Source organism: Cynara cardunculus (assembly GCF_001531365.2).
Source record: "Cynara cardunculus var. scolymus isolate 2C chromosome LG 3, CcrdV1, whole genome shotgun sequence".
NCBI lineage: Eukaryota > Viridiplantae > Streptophyta > Magnoliopsida > Asterales > Asteraceae > Cynara > Cynara cardunculus.
This window is the reverse complement of record NC_037530.1, coordinates 34,019,227-34,032,966: the sequence shown is the minus strand read 5'-3', so window position 1 is coordinate 34,032,966 and position 13,740 is coordinate 34,019,227. Positions and strand designations below refer to the sequence as shown.

General features: G+C 38.4%; 1 protein-coding gene across 4 annotated transcripts; it reads left to right on the top strand.

Annotated features, from left to right (window-relative positions):
* The first annotated feature begins 1,539 nt into the window (after positions 1-1,539).
* LOC112508805 (protein MODIFIER OF SNC1 1) lies at positions 1,540-12,437 on the top strand. Of its 4 annotated transcripts, XM_025113582.1 has the most exons (12): positions 1,540-1,765; positions 4,641-4,717; positions 5,345-5,425; positions 5,511-5,555; positions 5,703-6,078; positions 6,220-6,319; positions 7,857-7,937; positions 8,041-9,289; positions 9,365-9,575; positions 9,713-10,271; positions 10,338-12,132; positions 12,214-12,437. In XM_025113582.1, the coding sequence occupies exons 2-11, from the start codon at positions 4,686-4,688 to the stop codon at positions 12,038-12,040; spliced, it is 4,437 nt and encodes a 1,478-aa protein (XP_024969350.1). In that variant the 5' UTR covers positions 1,540-1,765; positions 4,641-4,685; the 3' UTR covers positions 12,041-12,132; positions 12,214-12,437. The 4 variants fall into 4 exon arrangements, with proteins under 4 accessions (XP_024969350.1, XP_024969349.1, XP_024969347.1 ...); XM_025113581.1 differs by having other exon boundaries at positions 9,713-12,132; positions 12,224-12,437; XM_025113579.1 differs by having other exon boundaries at positions 9,713-12,132.
* The last annotated feature ends 1,303 nt before the right edge of the window (positions 12,438-13,740 follow it).

Here is a 13,740-nt window from a genome sequence, read left to right as displayed (position 1 = left end):
TTCATATTTATATTTTATTCAAAAATAAAAACATTATGGTTTTCTCAAAATCACATAAAAATGTATTCTAACATCAACCGAGACAAAAAAATAAATAAAACAAAACATAAAAATCAAAATGTATCTCTATGCATTGTGCTATTACCCTTATAGTATTAAATATAATTTTTGTATAATATAAAAGATAAGAGTAGTTTTGTAATTCAATTTTTTGGTCTCTCTTCTTTTTATAAAAAAAGTGAATTCTGTCACGTCAAGTCTCGTCCCAACCGAACTAATTATCAAGTCTTGTATATATAAAGTTGTCTGTATAAATTAATTTATCAGGATATATTAGAAAAGACTTTTCTTTATGAGAGCTTCTTATAGATGGAAGAAGTGTGTGTTTTTATTGAAAAAGGGCATGTTTAGAAAAAAATTGACTTCTGCATAAATCTCATTTTGAAAGCTTACAGAATAAGTCACTTTCTCCATCCTTAAACCAAAACTAAACAATATGTATAACCGACAAAATAAGATGTGAATCCATTAAGCTGCTAACAACCAGACCCTTACTCCAAATAACAAAGACACACTTAGAGTACATTTCACATAACAATACGGGATATAATAAAATAAAAGTTATGTTTGGTGCAAACATTAGATAGAGACAAGAAAAAAGACATAAATTATTAAATTATCTGTGTCAAGTTAAACATTAAAAACTTGCACAATTTTTTCACAGGTCTATCTGAGGGTCTGTTTGTTAGCAACTTAATAAGACTAATAAGATTCGCAACTTATTCTATCAGCTATACATGATTATTTGGTAGCGACTTAAGAATACAAACAATGACTTATTCAGTAAGCTATTAGGGTAGAGTTTTATGCAGAAAACCAATTTTTTTTTTCAAACATGTCTCTCTTAATTAAGAAACATGCTCATTTCATTTATAAAATTATATTTTGTAAATTAAAAAAATTAAAAAAATGAAAAGTAAATTTTTTGTAAGAACTTGAAGTTTATCAAGATTCTTATTTTGTTAAGATGACAATGATATAATAAAAAAAATATGTCAAATAAAGTTTATAAAAATTACACAACTCTGAATGCTCTTAGGGGTTGTTTGTTTACCTCTTAATAGTTTCATTAAGAAACAACATCTGAATCATTAATAGATGAATCTTGTTTAACAAAAAAAAGCTTGCCTCTTAATGGTTTTAAAACCCTCTAAATGATTTTGTATCATGTATCTCCATTAATCATTAAGAGTCTTAATTTCATTGTATACAATTACTAAACAATTATATTTTATTTTACACTATATCATAAAAATCTCTTAATCATTTTGTATCTATACCAAATCATTCAATAATTACCAAACAGTCGCTTACAATTGGGTATATATATTCGAAGCACGTTATTTTAGAGATGAATATTAAATGTTGTTAAAGGGAGCTTGACTATATCCAAAATCGATTTGACTTCTTAATTTAAGACCCTCTCTCAGGGTAAGAAGCGAGCTTTCTCTGCGTTTTTTGGGCTTAGCCTTTTTCCGGTGCTCTCGTCTCGACCCACACCACTGTCTCCAACCCCCTTCCACCTCCATTCCCTTCGCTTCGCTTCGCATCGCTTCTCTCCACCACACACACACACCCCACGCACACATCTAAACGCCATCCTCACCCTCGCTCTCCCTTCTTCTGATCATCGCTTTTGCTGTTGCTTTTCGAGATCGCAGATCGGACTTATAATTTCTAGATCCGAATTACCTATCTATCTAGGGTAATAAGCATTTCTCTCTCTACATCTTTTCCTATTTTCTGTTATTTTTTCCAAATTGTATATTTTATTATTGTTGTCTTACACTTCTGGTTAAATTAGAGTTGAAATTTAGGGTTTGGTAAGGCTCGAAGGTCTGATAATGGTTATAAAGGAAGTATCTTTGCTTTATTTATTTATTTATAATTACTATTATTTTTATTTAAGGCGACGCATATCTATGGGTATATCTATCAAAGTTCATATGTGAATGGAGATGCATATATGTACGCTATATTACAACAGTGGCATACGTGCCGATGACATATGCCCTTTTCAGGCTGGGTATGGCATGGGGTGCCATATAAGTTTGAAAAATATATACGAGTGTATGTTTACTCGTAATATGTTGGAATCATCAACATATATGTTGTTACTTTTAATTTGTTAGTCCTGAAGACATGAAAGCAAATAGTATTTCTCACATCCCTTCAGCATCTTGGGTATGTATGTATATACGCCTTATGGATAATCAGTAGGATGGTTGCTTGAGAAATCCATTGAGCTGACATTGTATATGTCTTCAGCTGATGGTAGATTATGTCGACTACACGTCGGCTTTATCTACTGTCTGAGTATATGCTAGTAATAGCATATGCAGGTTAGTTTTCTCAAGATCAGAACCTGATACCTTTCTTTGTTATAATCAGTTGGTGTGAAAATTTAGAATGTTTCTGATAAGCAGTGTCTACCTACCCCTCTCCTTTGCAGCCAAGCATGGCGTAAATTTTAGTGTCTATCAGCCTCCGGCTTTTAGGGGGAGCCAGACTGATGCGTATTTTGAGTTGAGTTGCCATCCAAATATGAAAGGAAAAATTGGGAATAGAGAACCAACTTATTACGCTCAGACTCTACTCTTCAATTTGTTCGTGTATATTTTTCCCATGACATCTATAATTATATCTTAACCAACATAATACTGTAAATAAATTTTACTTCCTTACTCAAGTCACCTACTTTGAATATATATATATATATATACTATTTCTTTCCTAAGCCTCCATTCAAAGTGGGACACTTCAGAGCTGGACACGAAAGTTAACTGGAGGAGACGAGGTGTAGGAGAACTGCAGAAGAACTCACGAAGGTCTGGAGGAGATGAGCATGAGGGAGCAGAGTGAAAAACCTACATATCTTAAATCTTTAATCTCTGATATTTATGCACCGCCTCAGACCATCGCCTTAGCCCTCCTCAGCGCCTCGGACCTGCCTCAGTGGTTTGAGGCCTATGCTTCAACTAACCCAGAAGAGGCACCACCTCAGCTTCGCTTTTCCACCGCCTCTCCTTGAAACGTACTCCTCGAGCGTTTTTTTAAAACCATGATCACTTGTGGCGCATGAATGGTGCCATTGTTGGGATAGTTGCTAATTGGAAAGGGCTACCTGGAGGCCATATTTGGATCAACTCCAACATCCATATTTCCCAGAACTAGTTGAGGCATGCTAGAAAAAGTTAAATTGGAATTATTAGTATTCTTATTCGGTTTATTTCTTTATTTTTAGGGTAATTACTACTTATTATTAGGATAATGATTATTTTTTTCATTGCAAATAGGGTTGTAATCCCTATGGAATTAGAAAATACATTAAATTGAGTACCTTTTTCTTTGATTGTATGAAACAATTGCTTAGGTGAGATGTGATATGCCTTTGGTCATTTTGAATGAGATCCTCAAGTGATCTCAGGTGTGCCTTACGTTATTTTTTAACCTGATTTCTTGCTTTTCTAAATTATGTCATGCATGATTAACAGGTCAGTCACATGTCTTCATAGAGTGTCTACAGTCCTCAGATCATAAGCCCCCACAAAATTTATTGTTTCTTCATATTCTTGATTCTTATTTCCATTTCCAAGACATTCATGAATTATTTCAAACCTCTAGTATTTTTACCTGGATACCAATAAAATCTCTTATGAAAAGACTGTTGCTAATTGGTAACTCCAAAAAACTCTCTTAGATCCACCCAAAATGTGTTATGATGGATTCCTTCAAACCTACCTCATGGAAATATACAGCAATGATGTTCATTACCACTTCCCCGATCACTAGTTTGGTTAACATTCTCCCCTAGTTTGGTTAACATTCTCCCCATTTTTGTCATGATGGGACAGTTTTATGGACACTTGAACTGCAGTGCAGTCAAACACTTCATTAATGTGCATGTATGATTAATTGTTCCAATCTCAATGGGGGCAGGGGAGTTACACCTACCAAATCCTAGTCTTATCTTTCCGGGTAGCATAACTTAAAAGCCAAAATCCATGCTTCTAGATTTCCATAGATTTACACTACACATAAAGCCTCAGCTATCGAAATGCATGCAATATTTACTCTCTTGCTCAGGTTATCAACTGGATTGTATGAAGAAAATAGCAGTTAGAATTGTGCAATACAATGCTCTTAAATGATCTGGTTTAATTCTTTGCGTCATAGATTCTATCATCCTAGCTAGGCAAGCCTTACGAATTGGTTGAGCTCATGCTAATGTGTGATGGCGTCAGGTCACTGTTTCATTCGTCTTGGACCAAATAGGTAAAACAACAGTTACATGAACTTCGGAGTAGGAGAACGCAAAGAAGTTAGCTCAGTTATTTTAGGACAGTCTTTAAATTACTTATATTATGGGAGTTTTCTTCTAATTCTTTTACACTGCTCATTTTGTTTAAGGCAGCGTTCTTTTTATGGGCTTAGTTGGTGAACTATTCACCTACGAAAAGTGGCTAGGTTTTGGAGGTTATTGATGTTGTAACCCTCATGTAACATCACTTATCGCATTGGCTGAGTTCAGTTCTCTTGTTTACTGTAGTAAGAAAAGTAACATTTAATATCATCTGCAGGTCTTATATATACTTCTTGGATGACCTTGGGACTACATTTGAATAATGACATCGAGTATGTTGGCTGGAGAACGGAGGTATAGGTCTTTCAATTATATGCATGATGCATCGGATCTGATCCTACTCACATTGTAATATATGTTAAAACTTTATTTTAATTTCATGAAGCATGTGTTCTGTGGGGAAGAACACAATCTATTTATAACAATGAGTATTCTTTTTTAAAGTTTCCTATTCATTTCTATTTTTTTGTCTTGTCTTCTATTCTGAGCATCAGTTGGACTGATAGTTGTATAGGGGATTGAAAACCTTGGAGGACATGGGCTTGCATATCGTAAACCAAAATGGAGAAGAAACTACGTATATTTATAAATCAGTTGTGGAATGGATGACAGTTAAAAATCAAAATACAACGATATAAGATCTACAGCCTTGATGGAAAATCCACTATATCAGGATGAAACTTGCTAACCAAATTAAGTAAAACATAAAAGCAGAAAATGATATGCGTCAGAGAGTCCTGAATTACTGTTCCATCTACAAATTTGCTTAAACCAGCTTGGGCATTTTTCAGTAGGATAATTGAGATTAACGTACTTATAGAAGGGTTCGTGAATATTGTTTCTATCAACCAGAAAATTGGATGCAATGTTTGTCTCTCTAAATCAATGCTTGACAGAATATTCTGTTGTTTTCTGTTTTAGGTGGGCCTCTGCAAGAAGGGGTGGCATGACTGTCTTGGGCAAAGTTGCCGTCCCTAAACCTTTGAATTTACCTAGCCAAAAGTATGCTTTTACATCTGAATTATGACCAATTTTCTTAGAATTTATGTAGTAAATATTCTGATAATCTTTGTGCTGCTGTTTTAAGGTTAGAAAATCATGGTCTGGATCCAAATGTGGAAATTGTTCCCAAGTGAGTATTGCTTTTATTCTATCCCCTATTCATTCACACACACATTCTCTGCAGTTTTCTCTATGCCCCTTTTTTCCTTAAAGTCACTTATTCTACTGGTGTTTTCTCTCTTGTGTGACAATTGATATCCATGTTTGTTACTAACAGGGGTAGCCTTAGCTGGGGCAGTCGTCCATCTTCATCGACGTCAAATCCTTGGGGTTCATCAGCAATATCTCCAAATGCGGAGAGTAGCACTGTTTCACCCCATCATCCCAGTGGCCGCCCTTCATCGGGCGGAGGCCTTAGTCGACCATCTACTGCTGGCAGCGACAGAATGCATGAGCCTTCTGCTAGTACATGGGGTCCAAATTCTAGGCCATCATCAGCTTCCGGGGTATTGACATCAAACCAGTCATCACTAACGTCATCACGCCCACTCAGTGCAGAGACAAGACCAGGTAGCTCGCATCTGTCCCGTTTTGCTGAGCCTGTATTTGATAATTCCGTGGCATGGGGTCCTAATGGTACTGCAGATAAGCTGGTAAGTTATTTACCTTGATGCCTTCTGCCCCATAATAGAGATGTTCTTATTCAGATGCTTGTTTTATTCTTGCAAACTCTTTCATAAGTACAACGGTGAAGCAAAAAACTCATGTTTTGGATGTCTTGCTTATTGGTGCAGTCAATGCCCTCCAAAGTTAATGATTTCTCTCTGAGTTCTGGGGACTTTCCAACGCTGGGTTCAAAAAAAGATGATGCTGCAAAGACTAGCGAAGCACATGGTAACTTTTACTGGCTATAGTACAATCTTAAGCAATTCTTCAGTCTGTTGTTTCTTTTGTTTGTGCATGGGTTATCGTAGGAATTCTCGAGTAACGATTAGCGACTTAGAACAGTCATTTCTTGAGTAATGAGTACCAAAGGTCATTGGCCCAGAGGTACCTGGTTACAGGTAGAGCCCAGCCTCCAAGGAGGTCCAGGGTTCAAACCTCATCAAATGCGAGAAGTATGCGTGAGTGTTTGCTGTATATAAATATTTCATATTTGAAAAACAATCATTTTTATTGGTATTATTCTTTTTTGTTTCTTGAAACATTCTCGGTTTGAAATTTTATAGTTTTCATGCTTTACTATGATATACAGAGATTTGTTCTTTGGCCGCCACATAGGCATAAATTTGTTAAAGTTATTGTATGCGTGACTTTAAAACTGAACAATCATTACTGACCTGAAAATCACGTAGGATTGTGGTAGGTGCATGGGAGTTCTAGTTGTGATTTGTCACCCTAGCAGCATCTGGGTGGTGGTTTTTGCTGTGTACTCAAGTGTGTGACCAGTTGTAGTTCCATTCTTTCTAAGCATTTCATGTTAATGTGATGCAATACACTTTAACATGGTCTGTTTGTTGAAGCCATTAGGCACAATAACATACCAAAGTCATTCTCTATTGCAAATTTTGCAATAAACCACATTAAATCATAGTCCATGCTTTTTGGATGGAGTAATTTACCAGCTTATAGCGTGGCACACCCTTATTTTCTCATTTTCGAATGAACTTCCCGATTCCCTTTTTGGGCACCTATCTAATCAACCTTCAACGCTTAAATCAGAATATAAGAATGCTGAACCAGCGGAACAAAAACATAGCAAAAGCAGAAAGACAAATAGGAAAGAAAGCTGAAGTAGAAATGCGAAGGAAAAAGGAGCAGCATATGACATGATCTTGACATAGCTGAGAGGTTATAGAAGCAACTTTTTGTGAAGATCAGCACTTCCAATTCTTGAAACATTTTTGAGTGAACAGGAAAGGAGGAAAAATAAAATAATTTGTGTTCAGAAAGGTAGGAAAAAGAAGAAAAAATGGGAGTTTGAGGAAAAGGAATAAAAGATTAAGAAGACAGACTAACAAAGATTGGAACAAAGACAAAGAGACTCAAAATAATCTTGTTTGAATGCCTGAAAACACTATAATGTCAACAGTCGAAAAGTGATGTTAAAACCCCAAAACGTTGATTGTGTCAATGGTACAACTGGCACTCATCATTTTCTCTGCATAGAGTTGCAAATGATCCTTTGCACGCAGCCATGGTGTGCATTTTGGTATGATTTATCTAATCTAGAGTTTGACGGTGTAAAGAAGCAAGGGTCAACATAGCAAATTCCCCTTATTTGGCTAAGGGTTAACTTTTTCTGCAGAACCCTTGAGCAATAATGCTATCAGGGCATTTAATGAAAACCATATTTTGTTTTTTTTTTGTTGCCTGTAAGAAATATTGTTTATCATGTGCCTATGTTGAATCTAGACTTGCTTTATGGCAGATCATGGTTCTCATGGACGTCCTGGCTCAGCCTCTGGCAGAACTGTACATGTCAAAGAGAGAAATGAGATAATTCAAGCTGGTCTGTTTTTTTTTTGCTTTTTAGCCTTCCTTTTTCCATTAGTCGTTCAAGTTAGTTGATCATGTCAATTAGCAAGATGATTGTTACATTTTCTCAAGTGCAGATCCCAAGAGCGGAACTGTTGATACTTGGACAAGAGAGGGTTCTCCACGTGTTGTAGATGGGATTCATCCTAGTGCTGAAAAGTGGCAAGGGGAACCACAACACTATGTCAATCCTAATGTTCCTCCTCAACATTTTGATGCCTGGCGTGGTCCACCAATGAATGCACCTCCTGGTGTTTGGTATAGAGGGCCACCTGCAGGTCCCCCATATCCTCCTGTTCCTCATGGTGGGTTTCCGATGGAACCTTTCCCTTACTATCGCCCTCAGATCCCCCCTCCTCTAGTGAATTCGCAACCAGGTCCTCCACCCGGCCCTGGTCCAACAGGCCACCATCCAAGAAATGGAGATTTTTACAGGCCGCAGATGCCTGATGCTTTTATTCGTCCAGGAATGCCGAGGCCTGGCTTTTATCCTGGTCCAGTGCCCTATGATGGTTATTTTGGTCCTCCAATGGGATACAATCCCAATGATCGTGATATTCCATTTATGGGAATGCCACCTGGGCCACCTGTTTACAACATGTGCCCATCTCAAAACCCTTCGGAGATTAGCGATGGTCACTTCAGATCTGGTGGACGTGGATCAGTCGGAAATATGTTTGTTTCTGAACAACCTGAGGAATCTAGAGGGCCATACAAAGTTCTTAGAAAACGTGAAAATGGAAGGGATGTAGACATGGAAGAAGAGAGCTGGGAGCAGACTGCAACAGCAAATTTATTAGGCTTAGAAAAGAGTAACCAGCCAAGACCATCATTCCACAGGAATGAGCGGGGAACAGACGCCAGAAGGACTGAAGATATGCCTTCAAGAAGAAACACACTTAATGACAATCCGTCCAGGATGTTACACAACCAAGGTCATCCTTCAGACTCTGTGATTGTGCATTCACCCGAGGGTACACGCAAGTCTAAAGCATCCAATGAGAGTTGGGGAAAGAAGTCAGAAATTGTAACACCTTTTCCAGAAGTGCCTCAGGATATTCCAGCTAACACGAAAGATTCAAGCCTAATACAGAAGATAGAAGGTTTGAATGCAAAAGTGCGGGCTTCTGATGTACGGGGGGATGCTGCATCTGGTTCTTTAAAGGAGGAGCAGAAGAATAGATTATTAGTTAACCCTAAGGACAACTCTACAATTGGATTTGGTAGCACTTCCAACACTGGAGATCTTGCCCCTCCTCGTGACATCAATGTATTAAGAGGAGAGAATACCTTTAGGTCTACCACTGCCAGTCCACCCTTCTCAAGGTCTATGATTTGCATTTGTTGTTGCCATACTTTATATTTAACATTTTTGTTTTAACTAGCTTTTGGTATTTACAGGCAAGCACATCATGGAGTGCGAAGTCGAGCAGATCACATCAAAGGAAGATCAAATAATCAAGACAACGATGGGTGGCGAAAGAAACCTCCAATTCTGGGTTTTGAAGTACCAGATAACCATATTTCTGTCGAGGCTGCTGAGAACCCTGAAACTAAGAATGCAGGCGAGTCTTTGACTCCAATGGTTGATCCCACTGATGGCCAAGCACAGGTATCCTTTCAGCACACACATACACTTAAACCTCATTTATTTTCATTTTTCAGAATTATTATGGTTTTCTTGTCTTATATTGTGGCTTACCTTTCACTATACACTTTTATTGTGTGTGTATATATATGCATCATCAGCGTGCTAGGATGAGGGAGTTAGCAAAACAGCGTGCAATCCAACTACAGAAAGAAGAGGAAGAAAGAATAAGAGAGCAGAAAGCAAAGTCTCTTGCGAAATTGGAAGAGTTGAATAGGCGTACACTCGCAGCAGATGGTACAACCCAGGCTGCAGAAAAAACTGCTATTAATGTTCCTGAGCAGGAGGACGTGGGTGGATTCCAAAAACCAACTGGATCAGCTATTGAAACTAGCAAACAAGAGATACCGATCACAGATTTGGATTCAAAAGCTCAAGCAGTTGCCCAGATCAGCGAGAAGAGTACAACTGGGATTGGACAATCCATTACTCTGTCCAGAGACTCAAAGTCAACGAACAGTCAACAAGAGCATGTTGTTTCACATGGCCAGTCTTTGCTTTCAAAACAAAATGTTGATAATGCAACTGATGCTGAAAGCAAAGCTGCTCCACTTGGTAATGATAGCAGCCTACCCAGGCTGAAGCGCGCTAATCATAGACAAAAGCAGAGTGTACAAGTGGTGGAAAGTTTGGCTGACAAACCAACTCTGAGTGGTACAGGTGAGACACTTAAAGGTTCTGCAGGTGCAGCTATGAAGAATTCTGGAAATAATGTGGTTGTATCAGGTGAAGATGTACCGAGTCAACAATCGAATCTGCCAAACAACTCAAATATCTTGTCCGAGTCAACACAACAGAGGAAGAGAAATAACAAGAGTAGCAAGACTAAGCATAAACTTGATGATGCTTCTCTACCTGCTACTGTCTCATCATCATCTGCATCAAGAGAAGGTGATCTTGGAAAGCTTTCTACTGAAAGCGGAAAGCCAGAATCTTCTCAATTTGATTTGGATCCGAGCATTGTGTTGGTGACTGATAGCAAGGATGCAATGCAATCTAATCTGGAGCATATCTCTTCTTTACCTAGTGAGGAAGCCCATGGTAGATCAACTAACCAGTATAAACCTCAGCACTCCAGAAGGATGCCGAGGAACCCACAGGCTAATAGATCAACAGATAGATTCCATGGCAGTGATGGTGTTATGTGGGCCCCTGTGCGGGCCCAGAACAAAGAAGAGCGTGGAGATGAATACAGTCAGAGAACCATGCAGGATGATGTGTCCCTGCCATCAAAGACCATTAGCTCGGTCCAGACTAACCTGAAAAGCAAAAGGGCGGAAATGGAGAGATATGTCCCCAAGCCAGTGGCCAAAGAGCTGGCTCAGCAGGGAAGCATTCAGCAATCGTCATCGCCATCTTCACCCAGAATAAATACGTCTGAAGATATAACAGATAGAGAAGAATTGGGCTCTCAACCACCAATCCCAGTTGCTGCAAGTGTGGGGTCTGTTGTGGAGTCCAAGAGTGGGGATATTAAGCAGAATAAGCAGCAGGTGAAATCCCATGGAGCATGGCGCCAACGTGGACCAACTGAAGTGCATCGGGAGCAAGGTTTTCAACAGGGAGCATCTATAACTTCAAATCCAAAGAAAACTCATAATAAATCTCCGAGCCAACATGAGGCCTCAAACCCTGTTTCGACTGAAACTAATGTTATGCACGAATGGGACCCTTCTGATGGCTGGTTTATGCCTGAATATCCACCAACTGAAGTTGCACCTGTTGTGAAAGATGAAGGGGCAGCCACTGGTAAAGGAAAGAGACCAGCATACAAGGGACAGAGGAGCACAGCCAAAAATCATGATGTTGATCACAAGGATGTTAGTGGTGCAGAAGTGGAGAAAAACTTGATGCAGTCGACAATGCCTCTTGAGATAAACCAAACAGATAGGCCTACTTCTTCCAAAGAGAACCGTTGGCAACCCAAACCACAAGCATATAGGGGTGGTTGGTCCGGTGGAGGTCAAAATGCTAGCCCAGAGGTCAAAAGGGTTCAACCTGAAGAACCAGTTGCTGAATATAAGAATGCTAGAGAAGCAGCACATGATGGACATCAAGAGGGTAGGAGAGAAAGAAAGCCGGCTTCATTCAGAGGTCCAAACCAAGGCTTTGGTGGTAACATGGAAGATGAAGCACCATTCGAGCAGCAGCATGCTGCTTCAGGTTTTAGAAAGTATGGAGGTCAAAACAACCGTTCTGGTGGGCAAGATAATAGGAGGCAGAATAATAATGCAAATAATAACCGGGAAAGGCCGAGGCAAAATCAGCATTACGAGTACCAGCCAGTTGGATCAAACAACAATAATAGCAACAGATCCAGTAATCTTGATGGACCTGCAGATGGGTCTGGTAATGCAGCTCTGAGGTACAAAGAAAGGGGTTCAGGTCAATCCAGACGTGGTGGTGGAAATTTCTATGGGCGGCAATAGCGGCCCTGCTGTTGAAGTAGAGATGAATTATGAACTATTGAGCAGGAGTTTCTTTCCTTTTTTTGGATCGGAAATTTGGTTGGATGTTTCAGGTATGATTTCTAGGTAGCAGTGGGGTTATGGTTTTGGTAGTAGCTTAATATGTTGATAAATCTATGATTGATATTGAGCAGGCTTGTGTAGGGCAAAGGATGATACCGGTTACACGGGACGGGAGAAGAAAAGAAAGTTGGACGTGGCGGTTTCTTATTATGTGTTAGAGAAAATGTAATGTTGTAATTCAGGAGTCGAGATGCGCCCGTTCTTGTTTGCCCTAATATTTGTCAAGTGAAGTGAAAACTTTGAATACTTGTTTTGGCCTAAATATTGGTTGGTGGATAGTTTGTTGACCATCTCATTTTCATATCCTCTTAACTGATTGTGGTTGTGTCTTGCAGTTCATCTTTCCAAGTTTTTAGTATCAAAACAACGTACTCCTACTTCATGTGAGTATCATTTACTGGGTTTGTTTTATCAAAAAGAGCTTAGATTCATTTTTATGTTTACTAAGGTAGCGTTTGTTTTTTAAGACGTGTTGAAGTTTGATTTCTCTTCTCATTTATAAGAGGTGATGCTGAAACCTGAAATTTGAATCTTAGATTGTTTGTTTTTATGATTGAAGTTTGAAATTACCTAAAAAATTTCAACTTTACAATCAAAATCCTAGAACAACCTTTCTTCAACTTTATAATTGGATATTCATCTCCATTTCATCTTTGAAGATGAAAATCCTAAATAATCACACCAAAATCTTTAAGTCTTACCATTTGTTCGAATATGCTACTAATGCACCTCACCAATCAAACTTTAATCTCTTTATCTCTGTCAAAACTTGATGAATGCTCAATTCAAAGTCAATGATTGATTGAAACCTGGTGGCAACGATTTTATTTCCGACTGGGTATTTGGATACCTCAACATAAATGAATCGATTTCTTTCTTCCTTGTTGCCTGCATACACACATTTAAGATTTGGGTTTTTTAGAGTTTATTTTGGCCTTGATGAAAACTCCAGAGTTTATTTCTATGATTTATTCCGTTCTTGATGAAAACTCCAGAGTGTATTACGGGTTACGTCGTCACGACTGAGGGTGGAGAGCACCACAAGGATTTTGTGAGTTCTGGGGCAGTTCTTGGAGTCTGGAGATCCATGGAGTTCGTTGCTGGAGATGGAAAGCTCCTTGCCAAAAAAGGAGACGGTGATGAAGCATGTTGAGAGTCCATGGAGCAATTAAGAGGATTTAAGTGATTAAGTTATCACTTTTTTATTCAGAGTACAATAAGAGTTTTTTAGCTCTAATTTTTTTTTTTAAAAACAAACGATTTGAGAACAAAAAGTATGACCGATTCAGACTTAAGAGGTATTAAGTGTTCTTTTTCAAAAAAACAAACAAGCCCCAACCTTTGATTCAGACATTCTTATTGGGCCCTATAAAAACAAATTGTTAACTTTATGAACAATGACACACTTTATGTAATTCTAGTTGATTGTCGATCAAATAATAATCCATAACGAATAGACCATGATTCATATATCAAATTAAATTATTAGATAATCAATAGATCTTTATCAAATCCTATCTTCGGAGCCGTTTACCAAACGCTTATTCGGATAAGTAAACACCAAGTCACATTATCTTACCGAATGAATATAGTAAAGA

What these genes read in the sequence shown, in the direction of transcription:
- LOC112508805 (XM_025113581.1), top strand. Translation starts at nt 4,686, where the DNA reads ATGACATCGAGTATGTTGGCTGGAGAACGGAG. An exon ending in TTGAATTTACCTAGCCAAAA is followed by an intron (nt 5,426 to 5,510) that starts GTATGCTTTTAC and finishes TGCTGTTTTAAG; the next exon opens with GTTAGAAAATCATGGTCTGG. An exon ending in AAAGACTAGCGAAGCACATG is followed by an intron (nt 6,320 to 7,856) that starts GTAACTTTTACT and finishes GCTTTATGGCAG; the next exon opens with ATCATGGTTCTCATGGACGT.